Raw genomic sequence first — 25044 nt, 5'->3', positions numbered from 1 at the left:
GAATGTGGTCCTATGTTATTAACGGATAAACACGGTGAAACGATGAAACACATAATACGTTAAATCCCATCTTTCAGTAATCAGATTCAGAACAAATAGCTCCTGCAGAGTCACACTGGCACGTTGTCTGACAGCAATATCCAAAGCCGGAAAACAAAACAGCAGCTAAAAATAAAGTTCAAACGTAAGATAACTAACAAGCAATATGTAGAAAGTGAGAGAGAACAAGGAAACATGCCTTTTGAACTCCTGCCACATTAAAGCCTCGGAAAAACATGCCACTCTAAATATGGACGTGATTTGCGGGACAAAAAAAAAACAGCAATCTCTGGTGATGAAAGTGCAATTCTCTGTTCTATTTTCATGCCTTGCAAGGAGGCGAATCATTAGAGGGAGAAAAAAGGATCTAGGAAGTCGAGTAATGAGAAAACAAACATATTTGACAGGGGACAGAATATGGCACTTGCCTTTTTAAAAATAGGAGATCTTAGTTTAAATGTATTTTTATCAACTCTATCCACGGTGATGAGACTGTTTTCTCCTCTTCATAATCCATCCTTTGTTTCAGTTGAACCAGTGTGCTGTAAGTCTGCCCCAAGGCACCAGCAATAGGAGATTTACATCATCCATTTGTTGAGCTCTGCTAATTTTGTGAGGTCAGCTGGAGAGCAGACTGGTTTCTGTGCAAATGTGCATTTTTTTCCACTGCATTTCATATTTGTTATCACATGATGTGCTGCATTTTCTCAGTGGCTTGGGAATCATTTTTCCTCTGCAGGAATATTTTATGCTAATATATTTTCACACCAAAAGTCATAGGTGCAATGTCTGCACAGCCTGTTTGTCAGAGATCTAATTGTAGCATCTGAGAAATTACGCCGAAAAATACACCATATGATTCACTGTTGCTCCTCATCATTATCTGCATCCCCTTCATGCCATGACCTGCAGATAGTTGCAATCCATGAGCAAAACAGACTGACAGAAAAATGGACAACTGCACATTTCAATACTGTAATTTCTAGTCCCATTAAAAATATGTGAATACAAACTTTTGTCTGCACCCATGTTTCTTCATGATACACAACTTCACCTTTTGGTGCAGTCTTTGCAGCGCCAACTGTATCCTCACACACACATGAATGCACACAGGCATTTTATATGCAGCTATAAAGAGGCCCAGGCTGGATTTTTATGAATATCTATAAGGATACAGCCTCTCCCCCACTCCAATAAGTAAATGCAGATGCAGAGTGTGAGTCCTTACTCTCATCTCACCCCCCCCCCCAATGTGAAATCCAGTACCAATTACCACCTTGCTGGCAGTAACAGAGAGTTCCTGGCAGTCTCTTGATTGGAGGCTGTTGCTATAGAAACAACAGATGCTAATCCTCAAGATGCGCAAAGATAAGGACGTCTTTACACGCCAAAGAGAAGTGAAAGAAATGAAAAAGAAGTCGCCAATTCTTTCCACAGCTCGTAATGTCTATGTAACGATTATTAGCAGTCGATTAAATTATTCTAATTATCAAGTGTGAGGCGGAAACTGAATTGTCTTAATCCCTTGCAATTAATGTAATATTTGTATTAAGCTTGAGGGGATTTAAATATATCGAAATACATCCTCTATGACCTTGCATTATTTGGATCAGTTTTGGAAAAACAAACTCGGCAAGAAACCCAGATAATTGGAATAAGCTAATTTAGCCAGAAGGGTTAAAACAAACGAATTATCCCCACAATAATCTCTACCACTGCAGTAGTTCTGCTCTGCAGCTGACAATGTGCTCTGACTTCCCAGTGGAGGGAGTTGGAAAAAAACATCATGATGATTCCAACTCCAGCTCACTCCAAACATCAGAGGATTTGCAAAACTCTGCCTCTTGCTTTGAACATTGAAAGTGATGCTCATAATATGACACTGTCAAACAAAGGAGAGAAGAAAAGGCTGAGGGAAGCAGTGGAAGCGACGAAAAGGCTTTGGCCATCTACGTATGAACATGCACACCAACACACTGTTCCAACAATAAAGCCGAGATTCAAAATCCATTCTTGAAACTTGGAAGCAGCAGATGAGAGAACAATCTCCGCCTGGCTCTATTTAACAGCTTTCAATCCCATCGCATGATCTTCATCAGCAGACTGAATTTGATCCATTACAATTGGTGAGATTATTCTCTTATCTTCTGCAATAAATGCTAAAAAAATAGATGCTTAATGTGTTCAGTTTTTGTGACTGATGCAAACCCCTATTAGTATCTTTAAATATTTTTATAGTCACATTATTATTAATATGAGGACTTTGATCACTTTTCAGACAACTTTGAAGTTACTGTGCGTTGATGTTTTTGTTACAAAATTGTTCTGGTTTCAAGTCATCACTGGGAAACTAAAAATTCAGCTCTGAAATTTAGCTACATCCGTTGTTAACAGCCGCGGCACAACATGTCCTTCAGCTCAAATCATACTCTTGTCTTCCAGAGCGGAACAGATCCCGAGAGCAAGACGCCGAGAGGCTGAAACCGCTGGCGTGCGTTGCTGTTGTTGCTGTTTCTGACGACACCATTTCTATTGAATGTCAATACACACTGTATGTGAAGCAATCACAGTCCACTCAGGTAATCAGCACAGGGAACAACAAGAAGGGAGTGGAGGTTGATATTGTATATGGTTATGATTGAATTGAAACAAGTACTCTACTCCAACATTATCTGTCTCTCTCTTTTTCACAGACATTATTTCTTGCACTTTTCCTGCTGATTGGGCTTGATAAAGGATTACTTCCATGAAACCCCCCCGTGTGGCTCTGAATGGCAAAAACCCGGAAGTAGTAGATTACAGCTGTGCATGTGCGTCATAGCGAAATGCCAGCCGTCTCTTGAGCGTGGTTCCATAGAGGGCATTACCACTTGTGTTACGTACCATCCGCCTGCTAACCCCAGGGGTTGACTGGACTTGGAGAGGCTAATGACCAGCTTGAGTACCGATGGAATACAGAAGCCTTTAATTTGGAAGTGAATAGGACGTTTTGTACAGTAAAATCAGTCTAAACATGGAAAAGGGGCTATATGTGGTCATAAGGGAGTGAGTCACTTAAAAGGGCATGAGCATACCAGTTCAATGGACCTACTGGTGACAAAAAACTCGTCAAGGACATTCGGTCATGTCAGTCCACCACTGTGGTCCATGCTGATATATCTATCGGATGGATTGTTCTGTACTCACCGTCCTGCTCCTGAGAGGATGAGTCCTACTGATTTTTGATGATCCCTCACCACCAGCAATTCACTCGTTTAAATGTATCCTGCAAAAATATCTCAACATCAACAGGATGGATTTGCACCTCAATTCTGATATTCATTGTCCCCTGATCATGTCCCCAGACTTCATTTAGCTCAATTGTGAGGTTGACAATTCTGGTCTTTCTCGAGTCAAATATCTCTACAACTGTCAGTTTTTGCCTTGAAATTTGGTAGACAGAATATAATTGTTGTCGGGATGACTTATGATAACTTTGTCGACTCCTTAACTTTTCATTTGGTGCCATCTTCATGCTGAGACTTTAATTTCACCCAGTGTTTGTTTTGTGACCATATACATGCAAATGTAATGACATTTTCATCAGTCGCGAAGGTCTTCGGTATTTAGTGCCAATTAGCAAATGTTTGCACGATAACGTGCCAAAATTAAGACTGCGAATAAGGTTGAGATCGCCCATGCTAAACAGGAGCATGTTAGCACTCTGACATTAGCATTTGGCTAAAACCACCAATCACAGTGTCAAATGCAACACAAAGAGATGCTTGATTGGCAGCATGTTAAATCATGTTCCTACACATTTTCAATGTCCGTGTCTTGCATATTCCGCACAAAGAGGATAGATGTCTACGTAATGAACCTGCAGCATTTTAATGAAAGCTGTAACAATACTGCGAGGGGGCAATGTGACGCCAGGTTGTTCCGAGAGAACCGATCGGCTGCTTTTCACATTGTAATCAGTTTGCTAGGAGTCAATTCCCCGTTTAATTATTGCCAAGCTGCTTCTGAATGCAGTCGAGGGTACCTGCCACAGCGCCTCGTCCGACAGACCTTGTACGGAACATAATGTATCTGAACCACTTTATCAATCCTGGTGGTCACCATGGCAACAGTGGCAACATCCAGACAGCTCATGAGGGCTATTAGCGACAAGGGGTTTCAGTACCAGCATATACTGAGAAATAAACAAGATGAGGTCTAAATACTTTTAAAGAACCAATCAGGGTGTGTATATAGTCCTGCCAAAATACCACAGCATATCATTTCATGCATTGCGATTCAAACGCAACTGATTGCATGTTTTCTGAATGTGAAAGGATTGTATGGAATTTTAGTAGCTTATACTAAAGTGCCTCCGTGTCCATGCAGATGTATGAATGAATTTCAGATTTAAGCTATATTTTATACAATTATTGATAGTAAAAGGAGGTTTTTATGCAGGGGCATCCAAATGTGGATTTAAATATGACAACACCAAAAGGACTGTGGAATTGAACCATGCAGGTTCACATTAAATGTCGAGAGGATTAATAAAGCAAAGAGTCTGAAAGGATAGTATCACAAATATGGAAACGTCCTTGCAAGCAGAGGTTATGAAAATGGATTGTCCATACAGGAACACTGTGCCACATCTTGTTGTCTGCATGACCTTACTCTGTCTTTGCTCAGGTTAGTGCTGTTGCCAGGATACCATTTCCTATGGCAACACTTGAGAAGGCGAGGTGAGCAAGGCTGAAAAAAAAATCCAGGTAACTGGCTGCTCTGTATCCTGTAGACCGGAAGTCCATACATGACCATGAAAGAACCCACCATGAACAAAGACACAATGTCACAAACAAAAGCAGCCTTCAAAGTTCTGTTTGGCTCGGTGAGGTCGCTGGTATAAACACTGCAGAAAGAGTTCCTGTTCAACTCAGGCATGATTTATTGTATCCTCTGAGGTAATTTCACATTAGGGTATTTCAATGGAAGTTATACAGTGCCAACCAAATTGTATAATACCCTCTTGTCTCTTATACATCATCTTTTTTTTAAGGAATTATCAATTACCTTTATCTTACATTTGTCATTTGTTGAGTTACAGTACTGTTCGTGATGAATGCAGCAGATGACTATGTTATATATTAGCCTGTGTGATTAATTCTGTTCAACAAAGATTACTGCATGGCAATATTCATTGTTCTATATGAATCAGCTACCCCAGTAAAAAAAATAAAATAGGGAACAGCGTTGTCCATTACATGGTAATAAAGAATTGTTTTGTACGGATGTTATATGAATGGTAGCATTTACTTATTGCATATTCATTGCAGCACATGGCAGCTGCTTTCCTTCTGTATGAGAGCATACTGCCACCATTTGGCGCAAGAGTGTTACTACCTTTGCTGTCGAGTTGCTTCTTACCGATGTAAAAACGTACGCTCTCAGAAGACTTCATTACTTCTGTCTGTTTAGTAAGAGAAATCTGAGGCTGCAGTGGGCACAGGTCTGATGAATCTCAATTTTAGCTGAGGCTACAAATGGATTGGTCAGAATTTGGCGTCAACAGCACAAATCCATGGATCCAACTTGCCTTGATTCAACAGGTCAGGCTGCTGGTGGTGGTGGTGGTGTGATGGTTTGTGGAAAGTTTTCTTGCCAATAATTGTCACAGCCAATCTGAGTATTGTTGCTGACCATATGTGCATCCTTTTATGTCCACAATTTATCACAACCTCTAGTAGGATATTGCACCGTGTCAAAAAGCAAAAGTTGTCTTAAATTGGCGTCATGAACATGGCAATTATTTCAGTGAACTTCAGAGGTCTCCCCAGTCACCACATCTGAATCCAGTCGAATGGCATTGAGATGTGGTCAAACGGGAGATTGGCAGCAAGAATATGCAGCAGACAAATCTGCAGAAATTCATAATACAAAGAATTGAGGCTGTTTTGAGAGTAAAAGTAGCCATTAAACTTGGTATCGTGTTAAAGTGGTTGATGGGTGTTTAAAGTAACGTGCAAATGTATCTTAAGATGTCCAGATACAATCCTTACAAGCCCAAAGTTGTGCATACGGCTTTATACCTTCCATCTTTTTGTGTCAACCTTCCACATTTACGGACCAAGGATGTTGCATTATGAAATGAAATATAGGCAAACCATTCTGCAGGCTTTTTCTTCTCACAGGAGCTTCCAGGTCCCATGACGTGGTCATTGCTAAACTGCTTGACAGGATGCAGCACGTCCTCAGAGGAGCACCACGCCTACGTTCACTCATTCACCATCAACTCTGCTGGATGCAGACAATAAAAGGGTAATGTCAGGGACGGTGAGCTCATACTGTACGACACTGTGCTGGGATGAGCATTGTCTGGCAGGGAGGGCTCTTCATCAGTGGGACTCCAGTATGACTCATCTGTACTATACACCCACCGTCTCTCTTTACTGTGCAAAGCATCCCTTTGTGCTGCTGAATGTGTCTCATCCGGCACTTGACATATGATTACCGGGTCTCATCCTTTTGAGTAATAGATCCGCTGCACAGCACAAGGATGTCAGCAGTCTCTAAACAGCGGTTACAGAATGAGCATGACATTAATTAGACTGCCCCATGCAGCTTGGGAGGAGTGATCAATATGTTTTTTTTTTAAATTGCTGAAAACAAAAGGAGGAAACTGGGGAAATCATGTCTGGTTTTTATTATTGCTGCAAAATCTGAGTAAGCGTAATTGTCACCACAGAGATTTATTAGTCTGGGAGAGTTTATGAGAGTTTGCGTGTTTCCCCAATGTTTGCATGGTGCTTCACTTGGACTTGTAACCAAGTGAAAGAATTCCATTTGTATATCTGCAAGCCCCCATCGATCTTAAACACAAATTATTTTTGAAAAGGTGAATGTGCAAACTGAATGCAACGTCACTTCCATGCAGCTTTTCTGAAAAAGACACAGAATATATAAACAACCAAAATGCTTCATTCTGTGGAGTATACTGTGTTTGCTAACATAGAGCAAGAATCGTTTTGTGAAATATTGCGCAAAAGTTATTTAAAGCTTTCTTTTATAGGTTAATGGTTTCCTGGTAGTTTCTGGGGGGGGGGGGGGGGGGGCGGAACTATGCAAGTAATTCTAAATTATATCTTCCATAACCTTTTCTTTTTGTCGTTACACAGCAGGCCGGCTAAACATGTAAAATAGGAGAGAAACAGGTAGCAAATGAGATATTTTAAATCAAAAAAACATCAGTTTTAAAAAGTCATGAATAAATAATTATGCGATATAAACATAAGGAAATATAAAAAGTAGAAATAACATATACATTGTAAGCATAATATATAGTGTGAACATATTCACTGCACATTAACCATTGAAAACAATGACACTAGGCCTCAGTCGTTGGTGGGTTTTTTATTTTTTATATTTTACATGCTGCTAAATGCTGATTCATGAGCACAGCTGCACATCAGGAGTGTGCGACGTCCTGTGACATGTGAAACCCCTCAGGGAAGAGGAGCCCACTGCACGACACTGACGCAGCTCTGACCCCCCCTCGCCACATGGTGGCAGCAGTGAGGCCTCTCTCCACGCCCATGTATACTTCAAATTTCCGCATTTTCGGCTGAGGTCAGTGAGTGGAACTACAATAAACTGAAGTTTGTCCACTGTGCAACAACACACCAGCGGCAATGTCACAGTTTCTGCTGAGATTAAACCTGAGGAGATGCGTCGCCTCTCAGATTCGAATGGCATCTGATCAGGTAAAAGTGTGATGCGCTGGTGGTGACACAAGACGATTTATTTTTTTCCACTGTTAGCATTTAGCTCGATGAAATCAGCAACTTGGTAAACAGAGGAAGCCTTGTCAAGCTAGCTTGGACTAGCTGGCTAGCTTGCTGCTGCCTTACTGTGCGAGTTTGTTGATGGTAGATATTAAATAACGACGTATGCATCGATGGCTCTGATGCGAGGTTAAATGTGCAGCACGCGTCCATTCTGCACGTAAACAAAAGCAGCTGTGTCACTGGGGAAGATCATAGCTGTTGTGTTATGTTATGACACAGAACATGTAATGTATGCATATATGTGTTTTGCATTGGCGATAATGCATATAATGCACAAGACAATGTGCAGTTGCACCTCTAGGTTTGTGACTTATTAAACACTGAATACAATGATATGATGTTCTGCTGTCAGTCTGAGTAGATGGAGACAATAGCATGTAATCAGACAAATGAAATTTTTGTTACATGATAAGGCTTACAATTTGCACAGTGGTAAGTGAATCGCTTCTACTCTATTGGCTTGAATATAGTCTGTTGTACATTAAATAAAATATGATATATTTTTCTCTGCCTATTCCAGCTTGGTGAGTTGGGCAAGGGAGCAGGCAAAGGTGGCGGTGGAGGAGGCTCTGTGAGGGCGGCCGGCGGTGCATTTGGAAAGAGAGAAGCAGCAGAGGAGGAGTGGTACTTCAGGTGAGAAAGCGTGTCATCGTGTACACAATCATAATAGTATCCTGGATTTATTAAACCCAGTTTCTTTTCGCGTTGTTCCCGTCTGCAGGCAGAAGGAGAAGGAGCAGATGGAGGCGCTGAGAAAGCATCACGCGGAGGAGATCGAGCACCACAAGAAGGAGATTGAGCGCCTAGGGAAGGAGATTGACCGCCACAAGGGCAAAATCAGAAAGCTGAAACATGACGACTGAAGCAGGGGAGGCCTGTCGTCAGTTTAGTTTTCTGACACTAACCATATCGTTGCCAAGTCGATGATTATCAGATGTTGATTGATATACTGCTGGTCAAGGCAGGTCCTGTATCAGACTTCATACTGACAGCATGGAAACTAAAGAACAATAAAGTACTTGACCATTCAAATTCAAAGGGAAGCTTTTGAACACGTGTGACTCATTGAACATCCCTCATGTGCTCCTCACAAAAATGTCCGTTGGTAGTTATGCGTTGAGTAACTTTGTCGGAACAATGTGGCACATGTTTGTGCAAAGAAAATGCGGATTCCATTGGGCTTGAATCGTGCAAGTCAAAGTGGTTGAGGGTGAAGCGCTCGTTTTTACTCACTGCGCTGCCCGCTGAAAGTCTGCGGTCCGCATTTGTCTGTGGCTCCACGGGTGCAATCATCTCCTTACAGTTCTGTTGACATCGAATCGAAGCTGCCTTTTGTGTCTTGTGTCAACCCGGGTTCTTCTTCCTTTTTTTTTGGCGGGTGGTCAACCCGGGTTGTTTCTTAAACACGCATTAATGTATTTGTTTGTACCGTACGAGGACGCCTCTCTGCCTCTCTGATGAAAACGAACACTCCCGCCTCGCTGCGCGTTCTTCCCAATCACGTCTCGCGATATTTGCGGAGCGGTGGCGTTGTTCGGGCGAGCCGACGACGAGACCGTAGCTGTCTGGAAATCTGTCCTGTGGGTTTTAGACGAACGCATTCTTCATATTAAACATTTCAGCGCGTCCGACCGCTCGATCGCTTGACGCTTCTACACGGGCCGCAGTTAGTTTTCTGAATCAGACTGGTAAGTTGCGCCAACTGTCCATTCGCAGCGCGCGCGCGCGTGTTTGATTCGTTGAGAATGTGTCTGCACGGCGAGGCCTTCGCGTTAGCCCGTTAGCTAGGCTGCAAGCTAACCGACTGCGCTGTTGGATCGACACGAATTCATATTTTTGGCGATTCATTTGTTCTGGAAATGGTAAAAGACATTTGACTGACGGTGGAAATCACACATAAAGTGATTCTGCGTGTACATGTGCATATGTAATGTATCCACCTTGCTAGCTAGCAGGCTGCATGTGAAGGGGGCGGGACGGTGTGGTGTTTTTTTCCTCCAAGTGACCGAGTTATGTTACCGCGCAATACACGAACGTTGCCTTCAGTGACCAAACAGCTTCTGTACAAACGAGCTTCCGCCGTGTTGTTGTTGTTGTTTTATTTGCATAATATCATTATGTGAAACGACAGGAATGTTTATTATTGTTACATGGACCAAATAAAATCCAAGTTACAATTTCCAGTTGACAGAAAGTGCACTGATATTTAGTCAAGCCAGTGACAGCTTTATGGAGGTTGTCTTAGTTACATGCTGCATGATTACGTTTGGGATTGATAAATGCCAGTAATTTGTCTGGGTCAAAATAATGTAATTCTTAAGACGAACTTATTCTGATCAAATTGTTTTTTTCCCCTTGGTTTCTGTATAACAGGAGAATGGCTGCTGCTGAGGTGAACGGTAGTTCTGCCCCGGTGAAGGAGGAGGAGGAGCCCATGGATGTGACAACAACACACTCGGAGAACTACCAGACACTCATCGACGCTGGGCTGCCCCAGAAAGTGGCCGAAAGTCTCGACAACATCTTCCAGACGGGTGGGTGACGCAGTTGCTTTGGCTCCAACAGTTGACAACGACAGAAAAGTGATCACTGTTGCTGAGCCACAAAAGTCTGATTATGCCTTGTGACCTGTGCAGGCCTGGTGGCGTACGTCGATCTGGACGAAAGGGCCATCGATGCTCTGAGGGAGTTCAACGAGGAGGGAGCGCTTACTGTGCTGCAGCAATTCAGAGAGAGTGATCTGTCCCATGTACAGGTAACCGTACACGTGGATGGATGACATCATTATTGTCTTTCTGTGGTCTTTTATTTTATGCACATGATTGGTGAAACTAATATCTCATATGTTTCATACTGTAGAATAAAAGTGCGTTCCTCTGTGGAGTCATGAAGACCTACAGACAGAGAGAAAAACAAGGAAGTAAAGTGCAGGAGTCCACCAAGGGCCCAGATGAGGTGAAAATTAAGGTAAATAAAGCCATGGTTTTGTTGTATAGAGCGTCTGAATAAATGTCATAGAAACAATTCTCTGGAACCATGGAGTTCAGGCACTGTTTGCTTTTTTCGTCCTTTTTTTAGGCTCTGCTGGAGCGGACAGGGTACACCCTGGATGTTACAACAGGGCAGAGAAAATACGGCGGTCCCCCACCTGAGGACATATTCAAAGGACTTCAGCCAGGGATTGGAACTGAGGTAGATGAGTTATAGATACTGAAACCCGTCTTGTCTAAATTTGAAATGGCTGTGAAGTCTTAGTTCTTTGCCATCTCATATTGTCAATAAAGAATACGAAAATTGTCATGTTGTTCATTGTTCATTACAAATCCTTGCACTTGTCCACCTGCTTCTCCCTTCTTCATCAGGTCTTTGTTGGAAAAATCCCCAGAGATTTGTATGAAGATGAGCTGGTGCCGCTCTTTGAGTCTGCCGGTTCAATCTGGGACCTCAGGTTAATGATGGACCCTCTCTCTGGTCAGAACAGAGGTTATGCCTTCATCACATACTGCAATAAGGATGATGCACAAAAGGCTGTGAAGCTTGTAAGTTGTTGTTGTAGTATGTTCAACATTTTTTGAAAATGGCTTCATTTTGTAAGTTGCTGTTTATTTATAATGTATTTCACACATTTCTTGGCCTCTCCGTTTTTTTTATTTTCAGTGTGATAACCATGAAATCCGCCCTGGCAAGTACTTGGGAGTGTGTATATCTGTTGCAAACAATCGCCTGTTTGTCGGATCAATTCCAAAGAACAAGACACGGGAAAGTATATTGGAAGACTTTGGCAAAGTAACAGGTCAGTTCCAAATGCACAGAGGTGGATTTGTGTTACAAACTCAAAAAAGCAAATCCTCTACCCTGAAGGGCTTGATCCCTTGCTTACACATGAAATCACAGAGGCTGTTTCATCTTTCAGAGGGTCTCCAAGAGGTGATATTGTACCATCAACCAGATGACAAGAAGAAGAACCGTGGCTTCTGTTTCCTGGAGTACGAGGACCACAAGTCCGCGGCACAGGCTCGCCGCCGCCTCATGAGTGGCAAGGTCAAGGTGTGGGGGAACGCGGTCACCGTGGAGTGGGCTGATCCTGTTGCTGAGCCAGACCCAGAGGTCATGGCCAAGGTTGGCAAATCGTGCTCTTGTTCTAATTGCTCTTGTTCACTTCAGAAGACTGCGACCACACTGCAGCAGTGATAATCCTTTTTTCTCTGTCTGCATAGGTGAAGGTGCTCTTTGTCAGGAAGCTAGCCACGGCGGTGACAGAAGAGCTTCTTGAAAAGACCTTCTCTCAGTTTGGAAAGCTTGAGCGAGTAAAGAAACTTAAGGACTATGCTTTTGTTCATTTCGAAGAAAGGGATGCTGCTGTAAAGGTGGGGTTTTCTTTTGATTCTTTGAATGAATTATTTTTGAATGACTGATATTTAATAATTTTATGAATTCTTCTGTTTTGGCAAGGCGATGGATGAGATGAATGGGAAGGAGTTAGGAGGAGAGGAAATTGAGATTGTTTTGGCAAAGCCCCCAGACAAGAAGAGGAAAGAGCGCCAAGCAGCTCGGCAAACCACCAGGAATACAGGGTGAGTCATACCAAGACACGTGGCTGGTCAGCCGCCCGTCCTATTTGCAAATAAGGAATCAATAAGTGTAACTCTGCCCCCCCCACTGCAGGTATGATGACTACTACTACTACCCACCTCCACGCATGCCACCACCAGGCCGAGGTAGGGGTCGCGGGGGCCGAGGGGGCTATTCCTACCCTCCAGATTACTATGGATATGAAGATTACTATGATGACTACTACGGCTACGACTATCATGACTACCGTGGTGGCTATGAAGACCCTTACTACGGCTACGATGATGTGTACAGCATGAGGGGCCGTGGTACTCGTCCTAGCAGGGGAGGTCCTCCTCCACCCAGGGCTCGTGGAGCACCACCAGCACGCGGCCGGGGTGGCTACGCCCAAAGAGGGCCCCCCCTTGGTGGTCCGAGGGGCGGCCGTGGTGGGCGCGGAGCCCCTTTCCAGCCACAGAGGGGCCGTGGTCCTCGTGGGGCCAGAGGCAATCGCGGGGGCAATGTCGGCGGGAAAAGGAAGGCAGACGTGTTTAACCAGCCTGACTCCAAGCGCCGCCAGACCAACAACCAACAGAACTGGGGGTCCCAGCCCATCGCCCAGCAGCCCCTGCAGCAAGGGGCCGACTATTCCGGTAACTATGGTTACAGTAATGACACCATGGAGTTTTCACAGGATTCTTATGGGCAGCAGTGGAAGTAGATGCAACAAAAGGTATTTGGCAAAGTGACAACAAAAAAAGAGAAAAACAATAAAAAGAGAAAAAAAACAGGAGATTGGCAACAATTTTTTGAATCACTTTTTATTCATCATCCTTCCATGAAAAAAAAAAAGTCTGTATATATCTCAGAAAAATGGACAGACCACAGAATTGGCTCAAGATGATTGGCCTGAAAGCCTTTTGGCTGAAGAAATGAGCATAACCGTTGTGGTGAATCATTTGTTACTCCTACGGTTACATTGGGACTTTAAAAAACAACAACACAAATCAATTTTATTGTTACTTTTTGTTCCTGATTCTTATAAAGCCAACCATGAACATTTACAAAAAAAAGTGGACATTCGTTTTCCAAAATCTGAGAGGACATTAAATAATGATACTGCCTTGCAGGAGTTTTTTGTCCGAGCCCCTTTTCCTCCCCTCTCCTTCTTGTACTCCCTTTATTTGTGGTTTCTCATAGTTGCTTAGGGACTTGCTTGTAAATAAATGCATATGGTTAGAGCTTCATACTTCATTTTTTGCAATGGTGGAGAAAAGAATCCACAGGAAGGAAGAAAACAAAGTTTTGTAATGTGTATGCCTAGCATTTCTAGAGATAGGAAAAAAAATGTGTTTTTCTTTTTTTAAACTGATACCATAACTTCCTATGTTTTCTTTGAACTTTCCCAATAGGATTTGGTTTGGCTTACCTTAAGAGCCATAGCAGTTTGTTCTCTGATGGTCTTTGTATTTATAACTTTTACGTTTGTTCCGTTTCAATAAAACTCAGCTGAGCATCAGGCAATTGTCAGATACTCAAATCCAGTGTTGTCATTCAGTATTTGATTTGATTCTTACCATAATTCTCACATTTGGATGAAGAGCTTCTTTTCCAAGTCAAATTTTCGCTTTGCCTCAAAGGATAATCACAAACTGCTGAAATTGTGCAAATCAGACAACGGGACAAGAGAACTTGAAAAGGTGCTTGGAGGAGTCGATGATTACACAGGATTTTAACCCTTTTATTTTTCAGTGCATATTACAACTGACTGTAGTCGTTTCCAGGACTCTGAATTGATACAGTGAATTTTGCAGAAATTTCATCAACTATTAAAGGACCAAACTGTGTTTATGTGACTCCATGCCATTGCCCAAGATTGTGCCTGTCTTAGAGACGGTGTACACAGGTAAACAGTGTATACTTTAGAAAAACCTCAGTCTGTCTCCCTAATTGTTGCTCTTTGCCAAGACGACAAGGACTTTATTTAGTGCTTTACACAAGTATTTTACTCCTATTCACCATTTTACACTTTGCCTCAAAGCTCCCCCTATAAGTGTAGCCCATCCTTCATTGCTTGTCCAATCAGAGCATGCCAGATAAATATTTTGCCGAAGAAATGCATTTCAAGTTCTACACAGAATAGTTTAGGAATGTAGTGTAATGTTCCAAAAGTAAATTTACAGTGCTTTGTAGCTTTTACTCCACTCTTTTACTCAAGCAGTGTTTTAGAAAAGTCAACAACTACTAGAGAATATACTGTGTACACCTGTAAACACACTTATAAGATGACGACAATCTTGGATAATGGTGAGTTTTTACTCGCACCGGATTTGGTCCTGATACTGACACATTTACATCAGTTAAGAGCCTCACATCTGAATGGATTTGTACTTGTATGCCGAGTTGCCTCCCAATTCTTTTTTTATTTCCAAAATCTGCACAGCATCTCGTCTTTTCTCTGCTTTTCGAAGACGCCCAAGGATCTGACCAGCCAAAAGGGTTAAAATTCTTAAAAACCTGCTTTCTGCCGTAGCAAGTGTGCCCACCTGTCAAAATCTGTTCAGTGTCCTTAACAACTGCCTTTTTGGTACCATGGTGTCATTGTATTTTGTTTCATGTGTCTGTCCTCTTATTCCAACCTGCCTAGGTGGAGAAGCATTGCGGGCGGCACCACTAGCATGAGGAACTCACCTGAACTGTACTCAAGGGTGAGCTAGCCTTGCACAGAGTACTGTCTCCTCTCCTGTAGCCAATTGTAATCACTGGAGAAACACTAGCCATAATTCTACTTTGCTCTTTTTTTATTTTAATAATTTCCTCACTATTGTACTGTACAGGGGATAAAGTTGTTTTTTTTGTATTATGTAGGAGACTGATTTTCTTTTTCCAGGATGTGAAGAATACAAGTCACTAAAAGTTGACTGAAGAATCGTATGAAAATATTAAGGTTAAAGGTGTTACCAGAGTGTTTCTGGGGATTTAATTACGCGTGAAAAGTGCACATTTCCCTCAAATGGTGCATATTTTTTCCCCCTCAAAGTCATTCACAATTTTAAGATCCATGTGTCTGCTGCTTTAGACTTGACTTAGTTTTACTGTCAAGGATTTGGTAAGCGCTATAAAAATCAAACCCCTGCAAGCACCTGTTGCCTTTCCTTACTGCACCAAAATGACCTCAGCTGTCTACACACACACTCTGTGAGTGGAGGGAGGGGTGGGCATTTCCTCTTCTGCACCACTAGAGGTAGCAGTTCATTACCGTCTATTGCTCCATTGTTCCCATATCCTATGCTGCGTTTATTGGCCACTTTTAAAGATTTACAGGTGTTAATTAATCGGTAAATAATCACTAGAGGAGCTGTTTGTAAAATGTATTCCGATTGCAGGAGGGACACTGGGTTTGATATAGATGAAATTGGCTGATTTCAGAACAATGGATATGCCTCAAAACTGGTGTCTTTACCCTTTAACACCACAAGATGGCAGTAGGAGGGCCACATGGTTTATATCTCACAGGTAAGACTGGGAACACAAGGGACCGCAGAAGCTAGTTGTATCGTGTAACACGCACATTAAAGTTTTTGCATTGAAGTGCCTTCAATTGTAGGTGTGTATTTTAAAACAGATTCTCATATCAGAACTGTCTTTATATGTTGCCTCTTGTCACCAGGCAGTAAAAGGAGCTGCCCTCGTCCATGTGAATGAGTTCACACAATGGAAGGGACCGATTGGTAAGACTGTTGATTATCTGAACTAATTCGATGAAAGTCTCATCATGCTTCTACTTTTAAAGCTTTTGTTGTGTTTTAATACTGTTTGGTGACGTAACTCTGCAGAGTAAGTTCTGTAAGTCACAATACTGGCATATTTCGTTCAAATGTAATATATATATATATATATTTATGATGCTTTAAAAAATGTATGTGTTAATGTCTTTGTCTTGTGTTGCCCCCTCTCTAGGTCTGAATAAGGAGACGGTTCTCCACGAGGCGCATGCAGGACCCATCGCAGGGATTCACATCTGTCAGAGTCGTGTATCCGAGGTCCAGCACCAACGTGAGCTAGTTTCCCTGGAAACGCCTCAGCAGGCGACAGAGGTGAGAAGCAATTGTTGATTAGTTCAGCTTCTTTGGCTTGTAGTATTTTTTATTGCCTGAATCAGCCCCTTGTCACATTGATATTTTACTGAGCAATGTTTCCATCATCAGTCTGTGCATCACTGAAGATGTGAAACAGTAATTGTGGAGTAAATTTGTCCGGAGGAAAACCTTTATTCTAATATTTTAATGTTTTTTGACTTGCTACAGAAGCGTAGGAGGATACAGCTGACGGTCGTGTCATGATCCAGAGCTCCATCCAGCAGAATAAGGCTTCCTCGTCCATCTAAAAGACATGTCACTGTGAAGGGAAATCATCTGTTTCTCTTGATTGTTCAATAAATGTATTTCCCAAGTAACTGTGTGTTTGTTTGTTTGTGTGTGTGCATAGTTACATATATTTACGTCCTCCTGGCGATTTTGTCTTTGTGCATTTCACAGTCAGAAGAGTTGGAAATGGAAATCATTGGTGTCGACTCTTAACTTGTCCCCTGTGGATCCTGGGTGTACGGTAGTGTTAAGAGGTTTGGCCCTAATGGGAGGGGCCGGACTCCATATTAAACTGTTTCCTCTGGAATCCTAATGTAAAATCTGGTTGCATCATTGAACAACAAGTGGAATTGACGGGGTTTCTCCATTCCCCGCTTTTAGTCTAAATATGATGTAGTTCCCCCCCTTTGCTGCCATAACAGCTCTGACCCATCGGTGCTTGGACCCCACAAGACCTCTGAAGGCGATGCTGTGGTACTAAGACATCAGCAGCAGATCCTTAAAGACAAGTAGGTTACGAGGTGGGACTTGTTTGTCCAGAAATCTGGGGGGGATCCCTGAACCATTTCTGCAGTGCTCCTGGGCGCACTATCCATCTGAAAGTGGCTAGTGTCATTAGGGAACACTGTCCCCATGAACTATGTACTCTGTTCTGACGCCTTTCAATCAGAACCAGCATTAACCTTTTCATAAATTTGTGCAACCGTTTGCTTTTCTTCTTGTGGGATCAGATAATAAGGGCTATCCTTCGCTCCCCACGCACATCACCGGACCACGTTTGGTGTGTTCACTGTAGACCGGGAAACACCAAACAAGACCTGAAGCTTCAGAGATGCTCGGTCGTCCGTCCATCACAATGTCGCCCTTGTCAAGTCCTTAAGATCCTTACGTCGCGGAAGCATATGTGCGGAAGTCCATATTCCCCATAGTTGCCTTCTTTTATTTTGAAAAGGAAACTGAAAGACCGTCCAGTTATTCTTTTCAAAATAAAACAAGCAGTTTATATATTTTTTTAAACGTCTTTTTTGTCAAAGTTACACGTCCTCAGTACAAATTATTCATTATATATGAATATATGATATTATTAATATAATTTTAAAATATGATTGTTATGCAATCTAATCTTAAATTCACGTTCTTAGCCTTTTGTATATCAATTTCATTTTTTTTTTAAATTCATTAATTCTAATAATCAAATCTCTAATTAAATGTTATTGGCGCCAATTAATTGTTACGTGGACCGCGTATTAACGAACCAGGTGTAAACGGAAGTCCGTTAAACGTCGGATTCGCTGCTTGGTCACGTGACGCCACTACGTCACATGTAAACCGAGGGGGGGGAAGATGGCGGCCGCCGGAGGAGGAGGAGAGTCTTCTCAAATTGTGTCGGACGAATTATTTCAAAACTTCTACACGGAGGTACGATGAAGCCCGCTTGAGTGTGTGTGTGTGTGTGTGTGTGTGGACACAAGTACCGGCTCCGTCCGGGGTCGAGGTCCGGTTCCACCGCGGTGTGTGTGTGTGTGTGTCGCCTTACGAGGCCTCACAAGCGGTGAGCATCAGCTAGCCACAACAAGCTAACGTTGGCCGAGCAGCAGCCGCCTCTTTCCCCCCCAATGCTGGCAGCACGCCGTCACAATGTACATGTGTTCAGTTCCCTCCGACCTCCACAGCTTCTACACACGCGTGTGCTCGATGTGAGATTCCCTGCATTGCGGTGGAGCCCTCGGCCCGTCGTTACCAGAGTAAATGCGTCTTAATCGAACAAACCAGGGGGCGAAACTCCCTGAAGAGATGCAGAGATTCATCCACCTTACTCCCAGTGGGTTGAACAACATGACCTGTGGACAGTGAAGTCACAGATGAATTTAGAGCTGCAGCAGTCAATCGATAGGTAATCGATTACTAAATTAATAACTATTTATGATAATCGATTAGTCGCTTCATGTAGTTTTTATGAGACAACGAAGCAAAATCTTCTGATTTCAGCTTCTTTAATATGAATATGTCCTGGTTTCTTTGCTCCTCTATGACAGTGAATGAAATATCTTTGGTGTGTGGACGAAACAAAACATCATGTTGGGGTTTGAGAACCACGATCGACAGTTTTCCCCATGATAATGACATCTCATAGACGAAACAACTAATCGATGAAGCGAGGACACAATCGACAGATTAATCGATAATGATGATAATCGTTTGCTGCAGCCCTAGATGTATTATGTGGTTGTATCTGAAGGCTGTCGTCGTGTGTCTGTCATGTCTGTCAACAGGTGAAGCAGATTGAGAAGAGAGACTCCGTGTTGACCAACAAGCAGCAGATAGAAAGGCTGCTCCGACCTGGCGCTTCCTACTTCAACCTTAATCCCTTCGAGGTGAGTCCACACAGATTAGGTAGTTTCATCACCAGTGTACAGTACTGTGCAGACTATTAAGGCACTAAAAGTAAAGTAAACCACGAGGAATCAGTATTTGGCAGGGACATTTGCATAGTTTTCCAGGTTACCTAGCGAGTAGGGGTACGGTCAAATTGTCCCGGAAGTATTTCATTGGCAGCCACGATAAGAGCAGATTCTCTAAATGTGCTCTAGTGCTTCCTTTCCTATCTCCTAGAGCGCAGGGCACACTGGAGCTTCCTAGGCCAAAGGAAAGGAGAGATAGACGCCCCCCACAATTCATCGCGGCAGCGATATTTAACGTGACGTGACAACACACAAATGTTACCGATTCAATCCGAAGTAGAATTAGTAGAGTATGAATATGACCCAAAAGTGATGCACGTCATCATGTAAGTTAATGTTACATATGAGGCATTTACATCAGCTACATTAGCACGTCAATAACATCCGCCGTTGCATAATGGCGTAGTTTAGTGAAAGTCGAGTCGGATTCTCTGAGAACCGCTGTCGGCCTTTCCTATCAGTCCTCCTTTACACCCTTCCTTGACCTCATGATGTTGTCCACTGAGGTCAAGGAATAGTCGATAGGAAGGACAATTCGACCACACCCTGGGTTTTTCCAAGCAGCTTGGGGAACTTTTCCACACAGACCATGTGTTACAGAAGTCCTTGTTCCTCCTCCTTCTGCTACCTGTGTCTGTCGTCCTCATGCTGCAGATTGAGTTTGGGACCAATCAGCCGCCGCGCTAGTGGTGCTGCATGATGGATGCGATTTCAAACATCGGAAGTGGCCAAAATGTTTGCACAGTACTGTATGTATTAATAATTTTGTGTTCATAAAATAAAAAATAAAAAAGCTAATAGATATCTGACACAACTTAAGTTATTAGAGCCCAACATGAGACGAAAAAGCAAGTTTTGTATCTTTACTTGTCAAATTTCTAATGTGATTGGACAGAAAGTGTCACATCTATACGAGTGTTTTCTCTCATGTGATTATGCTGGTCTCTTATATCCCAGAAAAGGAATCAGAGAAAAGTGGATTCACTCCTCATGCTGACACCTCGTTTCACTTGCTCTATATGGAACAAATCCAGCAACTGTCAGTAAAAATGTTGATTTTATTCTTTTCAGGTGCTGCAAATTGACCCCGATGCCACAGATGATGCACTGAAGAAAAGATTTCGGGCGGTAAGCAAAAGAACTGAGGGATTAAGAAATAAAATGACTTGCATTTTGTGTTTTTTTCTTCCTCATCTTTGGTCTCTTCACTGTGCAGTTGTCCATTTTGGTCCATCCGGACAAAAATCAGGATGACCAGGAACGATCACAGAAAGCCTTCGAAGGTAAAACTTGCATGTGAACAAATAGTGAAATAGTAAATCCACATCCTGATGGTTTTAGACGGCACTGAGTACATTTAACTTCGCCTGAACGTCTGACTGTGTTCCAGCTGTGGACAAGGCGTACAAACTCCTCCTGGACCCCGAACAGAAGAAAAGAGCCTTGGACGTGATCCAGGCAGGACAGGAATACGTGGAACATATGGTGAGTGTGTGCGACTCATCCCCTTTTTTACTTTTCATTCTAGACATTTTTGCTGTCATGTTACTCGTCTCTCCTGACCGCTACTCGTTTTGGTAACAGTGTATTTTCTGTGCTTTCAACAGGTGAAAGAGAAGAAGAAACAGCTGAAGAAAGATGGGAAGCTATTGGAGGTGGAGGAGGACGACCCGGAAATGGTGAGTCAACAAAAATACACACTGGGATTGAGAATCAAAATGAAGTGTGACCTAAGATTGTATTGTTAGACAATTAGAATTAAATGAGATCAATTAAACAAGTAAATTAATATTAATATACTTATTATAACAACAATTTTCATTCATTATTTTTAAAAATGGATACATCTGTCCTTTTACTAAATGTGTCATACAGATATTGTAATAAAATACATTGGGTCCTTTTATCCTAAAATCACAATTTGGGCAAATAGAATGTTCAAAGGGGTTGTTATTATAGCAAATATTTGGCTAATGCTTTATTATAAGGGTCCAACATATTCTTGGTAACCTTCCTCATAATTACTTTAACGATTAGCTGTTGTTTAACAGGATATTTATGAACAATATTGACTGAGATTCATCACCAGTCTCTCTGAAACAACTCGTCCTGTTCCAGTACAAGCAGGCGGTGTACAAACAGACAATGAAGCTCTTCGCCGAGCTGGAAATCAAGAGGAAGGAAAGGGAAGCAAAGGACATGCATGAAAGGTAAATTACACTTGGTATGTTTACAACCTGATCTTGTTTCGTATCATGTTTGACATTTGTTGAAATGGAAATGGTGATGCTAATATCTGATCAATGTGTCATCACCAAATTTCCTTTTCTCAACTCAACAGGAAAAGGGCGAGAGAGGAGGAAATTGAGACGGCAGAGAAAGCAAAGCGAGACAGAGAATGGCAGAAAAACTTTGAGGTTCGCTCCTCGCTCCGCCGGCCGCCAAGCTATAAATAAAACCACGATGATCTTTGCTTTTCGGAATTTCGTGTATCTTTTTTTTTTCTACTTCAGGAAACAAGAGACGGGCGCGTGGACAGCTGGAGGACCTTCCAGGCCAAAGGCAAGAAGAGCAAGGAGAAGAAGAACAGGTCCTTCCTCAAGCCCCCGAAAGTCAAGATGGAGCAGAGGGAATGATGCTGTGAAACTGGACTTCACTAGATTAAACCCCCCCTGCCTCACTTCTGTGTACTATCTCCTCTTCGTCTGCAGTTAGCTGTGTAGTCGCCATCAGGATACTTGTTGTACAACCTCCTCATCGTTTTGTACTTGGTTTTTCTAATGTACATATTTGTGATCTGGACCCAGGGATCATGCCTGGCTCGTGTAAGAAAGATAAACGATTCCTCTTCTATTTCTTTAAACGATGAGAAGTGTGGTTTGTTCATAATTTTTTGCTTTTTGTCCATTGTTTTGTTTTTTAAATAAAATAAAGCTTGGTATTAACAAGCTGACCTCACAAAGCTGAGCCTGCATTGTGTCATGAAGTAACAGGTGAAGCTGCTGTCAGGAGGCGTAACCGACAAGAGGTTTTACTATAGAGGATTTGGTTCTTACAGATCAATTTATGAGCCCATACAATACTGATCAGGTTTATACACATTCACACACTGCAGCAAAAGGGGAAAATCTTTCAGGATCAGCTACCTGTTCTTTCTTTTTTTTTGCATTTAGTGTCGATCTCCCCCCCGAGTAGTTCTGCATGTTTTCAAATTATTCAGTGAAACACTGTCAATAAAAACACAGAACACCCGACTGGTGTTTGTTGCAATTTTTCTATTTATGTTTTGGGAAAACTGAATAAAATCATTTTACCTGCCTAGTTTCTGCTTTGGATTTCAAATGATTCCACTTAATGTTACTACTTCAGAAGTGTGAACACTGACAAAAAAAACATTAACCACAAGTCAAATGTAGAGCAGTTTATAACCTTATAACCTTGGTATTTCAAAAAAATATGCACAAATAGAAATGGTTCAAAGACTGATACTGTACAATCTGTACATTGTCAAGGAATCAAAATGAAGCACTACTGTCTATGTAAAATCAATGCACTTTCTAAAAGGACAATAAAGAAGGTTATGCGAACAAGTTTACCCCCCCACCCCAAGGTACAAACATCTTACATTTTCTTTTTTTTCCCGTGAGCTCCCATTTTTTTCTTGGGGTCTCCTGTGCACACGGATCATTCAAACAGTCTGATTGTCCTCAGATGTAGGTGCTCACATGACCTTGCACTGATCTCCACCAGCGGGAGCAGCAGCAGAGCCACGGTTGCCTCCCATCAGTCCGTCCAGGCTGAGGCCCTGGAAGGCTCCGAAGAAGGAATCATCCTTCGCCGCGGCCGGTTTTCTGGCTGTGGCGGTCTGCTGCGCGTGGAGGACGAGGGAACAATGTTGGATTAGGATACTGCGAAGTAAAAAAAAAATCTATTTTTCTTTATCTTTATGTGATCTACCCTTGGGAGGCAGTGGTGGCTCCTGAAGTGAGTCTTCCTGACGGTCCTCTCCGTGTTCTTCTTGGCCAGGATGGCCTGCTGTCGTTTCCTTTGGCAGAACAGCACATGGCAACATTAGACACCGCACATGACATGATGGGCAAGCAGCTTATTCAGGTAGGAGGTAGAGCATTATCCTCGTTAAGTCTGTGGCCCCGAGGTAGTCTCAGGCGGATAACAACACAGTAACTGAAAATGTTCAAGTTCAAGTTCAATCCTTTCAAAAAAAAAAAATGTAGAGAAAAAGTCATGGAAAGAAAAATGGCACAATGACAGACTTAAAGAAATACCACCGTACCTTTCTCTCTTCAGTTCGTCCTGGTACGCCCGGAGCCAGGAGTCGGGGACCTTCTGGCTGCTGCAGGGGAGACTTCTCCTCCGGCTGACGCTCTTCCTGCGGGTGAAGCTGCTCCTGCGGACGGACTGGCTGCCCTTGGCCGCTCGCTGGTTGTGTTGTTGACTCTTCTTCCCCGACACACAACTGGTGAACTGCTTCAGGGGAGAGCCCAGAGACATGAGGGAATCCATGTTCTCGCACTGTTGCTTGTTTATCAGGCACTATTCAGAGTATACACTGATGTCAACGGTGTCACAGCAGGGGTGAAGGCCTCAATCTGAAAATGCAAAGAACAGCAACTATGTCAAACAAGAATATGATCAGCCTGCATTAACAGTGTTATTTTCTCATTTCAAAATAATGAGCATTACCCATTTCATTTTACAGAGCATTGCAGAATGAAATTATAAGTCTTCTCCAAATGCTGTCACATTTTCAAAATGAGCATATGAACACAATCAGTGGGACTCACCTGCAAGCGGTCTCACCTGTGGACACGGTCGGCTGCTTCTAGTATCATTTTGTTCCGTGTGCACCGACCTGCTCTTTCAGCGTCTAATCTTATAGTCTTTGACTGATGACGACCCCCCACTGGTCCTTTGACAGGATTATCTGGAGACGTAAGACTCGTCTTCATCTCATTAACAGCAGAGCGGTGCCAAACAAACCAGCTCAGGAAAACACCTGCTTGTTCACATTTGACCCCTGAAATAGCACATAAGTCATCGCACAGGGGGGTTAGACTTAGTGTCAGAAGAGAACAGACAGATGGAACAACCCTAATGGAGGCGAGGTGACACTTCTAAGACGCTCCGAGTTCCCATGAAGACAGGAAGTCACTGACTGGAAACATCAAAGCACCTGAGTCACTAAGCTGAATGACACGTTCACTCAGGTCAGGATGTCAGGACCGACTCCAGGTCTGGAGACGAGCCACCCCGGGGGGCGGATGCTTCAATTACTATCATCAAACCCAGATCTGAAGTTCTGCTATTTTCAGTGCAAAAGCATCATCATCATATGACTTCATCTTACAATTTTTTTCACACTTGACATTTCTACGTTGAACCTTTTAACCGACACGGGACGGGATTAAGGCTGCTGATTTCCAGGGATCACTACAGTCTCAGAGTCTTTGTCAATTTCAGCGCACTTTAGCATAAGTAGACTGGCGTGTTACAGACAGATGGGGAATCGTGTGACAAAGCATCAGGGACACCTGTTGCAGATCATCTGCCGTTTCCCCCCTCCTGTGCCCACATCGGGGAAACAGCTGAACTCAAGTCTAGGAAGAAAATAAGTGAGAGGTTAGTTTGGAACAGAAATAAACAAGATAGGGAACATATGATAAAGAGTACAACACTGAAACTGAAAGATTCTCTCGAGCCACCAAGTGTCATGAAGGTCAGACTCGGTGTTTCTTCTTCCAACTCTTTTTGGAACGCCGTCCCTTCAGAGGCCGAAATAAAACT

The 25044-nt window shown here is 42.7% G+C and overlaps 4 protein-coding genes across 11 annotated transcripts; 3 read left to right on the top strand and 1 right to left on the bottom strand.

Annotated features, from left to right (window-relative positions):
• Positions 1 to 7616: 7616 nt before the first annotated feature.
• LOC118291946 (ATPase inhibitor A, mitochondrial) lies at positions 7617 to 8902 on the top strand. The gene is made up of 3 exons (XM_035620505.2): positions 7617 to 7775; positions 8380 to 8492; positions 8581 to 8902. The coding sequence occupies exons 1-3, from the start codon at positions 7704 to 7706 to the stop codon at positions 8720 to 8722; spliced, it is 327 nt and encodes a 108-aa protein (XP_035476398.1). The 5' UTR covers positions 7617 to 7703; the 3' UTR covers positions 8723 to 8902.
• Positions 8903 to 9300: 398 nt separating this feature from the next.
• On the top strand, positions 9301 to 16866 carry LOC118291944 (heterogeneous nuclear ribonucleoprotein R). Of its 6 annotated transcripts, XM_035620503.2 has the most exons (16): positions 9301 to 9547; positions 10233 to 10393; positions 10496 to 10614; positions 10719 to 10826; positions 10938 to 11051; positions 11222 to 11398; positions 11517 to 11652; positions 11773 to 11978; positions 12077 to 12226; positions 12312 to 12433; positions 12525 to 13063; positions 15058 to 15118; positions 15840 to 15926; positions 16081 to 16141; positions 16371 to 16507; positions 16718 to 16866. In XM_035620503.2, the coding sequence occupies exons 2-12, from the start codon at positions 10237 to 10239 to the stop codon at positions 15090 to 15092; spliced, it is 1863 nt and encodes a 620-aa protein (XP_035476396.1). In that variant the 5' UTR covers positions 9301 to 9547; positions 10233 to 10236; the 3' UTR covers positions 15093 to 15118; positions 15840 to 15926; positions 16081 to 16141; positions 16371 to 16507; positions 16718 to 16866. The 6 variants fall into 6 exon arrangements, with proteins under 6 accessions (XP_035476396.1, XP_035476392.1, XP_035476395.1 ...); XM_035620499.2 differs by lacking the exon at positions 15840 to 15926; XM_035620502.2 differs by having other exon boundaries at positions 15840 to 16141.
• A 1201-nt stretch (positions 16867 to 18067) lies between these two features.
• dnajc8 (DnaJ (Hsp40) homolog, subfamily C, member 8) lies at positions 18068 to 22560 on the top strand. The gene is made up of 9 exons (XM_035620471.2): positions 18068 to 18196; positions 19051 to 19152; positions 20311 to 20367; positions 20456 to 20522; positions 20630 to 20724; positions 20847 to 20918; positions 21358 to 21449; positions 21581 to 21656; positions 21753 to 22560. Exons 1-9 carry the CDS (start codon positions 18122 to 18124, stop codon positions 21873 to 21875), a joined length of 759 nt encoding a protein of 252 aa, XP_035476364.1. The 5' UTR covers positions 18068 to 18121; the 3' UTR covers positions 21876 to 22560.
• Positions 22561 to 22645: 85 nt separating this feature from the next.
• si:ch211-81a5.8 (uncharacterized protein LOC560648 homolog) lies at positions 22646 to 24937 on the bottom strand. 3 transcript variants are annotated; one of them, XM_035620472.2, is made up of 4 exons: positions 24045 to 24937; positions 23534 to 23849; positions 23197 to 23284; positions 22646 to 23107 (listed from the first exon to the last, which is right to left on the bottom strand). In XM_035620472.2, exons 2-4 carry the CDS (start codon positions 23761 to 23763, stop codon positions 22961 to 22963), a joined length of 465 nt encoding a protein of 154 aa, XP_035476365.1. In that variant the 5' UTR covers positions 23764 to 23849; positions 24045 to 24937; the 3' UTR covers positions 22646 to 22960. The 3 variants fall into 3 exon arrangements, with proteins under 3 accessions (XP_035476365.1, XP_035476367.1, XP_035476366.1); XM_035620474.2 differs by having other exon boundaries at positions 22646 to 23104; XM_035620473.2 differs by having other exon boundaries at positions 24061 to 24937.
• Positions 24938 to 25044: the final 107 nt, after the last annotated feature.

The sequence above is a fragment of the Scophthalmus maximus genome, chromosome 22 (genome assembly GCF_022379125.1).
Source record: "Scophthalmus maximus strain ysfricsl-2021 chromosome 22, ASM2237912v1, whole genome shotgun sequence".
Taxonomy (NCBI): domain Eukaryota; kingdom Metazoa; phylum Chordata; class Actinopteri; order Pleuronectiformes; family Scophthalmidae; genus Scophthalmus; species Scophthalmus maximus.
This window is presented reverse-complemented; position numbering and strand designations above follow the sequence as displayed.

Coding starts and splice junctions, on each gene's coding strand:
- LOC118291946 (XM_035620505.2), top strand. CDS start 7,704: ATGTCACAGTTTCTGCTGAGATTAAACCTGAGGAGATGCGTCGCCTCT. Junction 7,776..8,379: donor TTCGAATGGCATCTGATCAG/GTAAAAGTGTGA, acceptor TGCCTATTCCAG/CTTGGTGAGTTGGGCAAGGG. Junction 8,493..8,580: donor GAGGAGGAGTGGTACTTCAG/GTGAGAAAGCGT, acceptor TCCCGTCTGCAG/GCAGAAGGAGAAGGAGCAGA.
- LOC118291944 (XM_035620498.2), top strand. CDS start 10,237: ATGGCTGCTGCTGAGGTGAACGGTAGTTCTGCCCCGGTGAAGGAGGAG. Junction 10,827..10,937: donor CAGATGAGGTGAAAATTAAG/GTAAATAAAGCC, acceptor TCCTTTTTTTAG/GCTCTGCTGGAGCGGACAGG. Junction 12,434..12,524: donor CAAACCACCAGGAATACAGG/GTGAGTCATACC, acceptor CCCCCACTGCAG/GTATGATGACTACTACTACT.
- dnajc8 (XM_035620471.2), top strand. CDS start 18,122: ATGGCGGCCGCCGGAGGAGGAGGAGAGTCTTCTCAAATTGTGTCGGAC. Junction 19,153..20,310: donor TCAACCTTAATCCCTTCGAG/GTGAGTCCACAC, acceptor TATTCTTTTCAG/GTGCTGCAAATTGACCCCGA. Junction 21,657..21,752: donor AATGGCAGAAAAACTTTGAG/GTTCGCTCCTCG, acceptor TTTCTACTTCAG/GAAACAAGAGACGGGCGCGT.
- si:ch211-81a5.8 (XM_035620472.2), bottom strand. CDS start 23,763: ATGGATTCCCTCATGTCTCTGGGCTCTCCCCTGAAGCAGTTCACCAGT. Junction 23,285..23,533: donor GACGAACTGAAGAGAGAAAG/GTACGGTGGTAT, acceptor GTTCTGCCAAAG/GAAACGACAGCAGGCCATCC. Junction 23,108..23,196: donor GCCACCACTGCCTCCCAAGG/GTAGATCACATA, acceptor CTCCACGCGCAG/CAGACCGCCACAGCCAGAAA.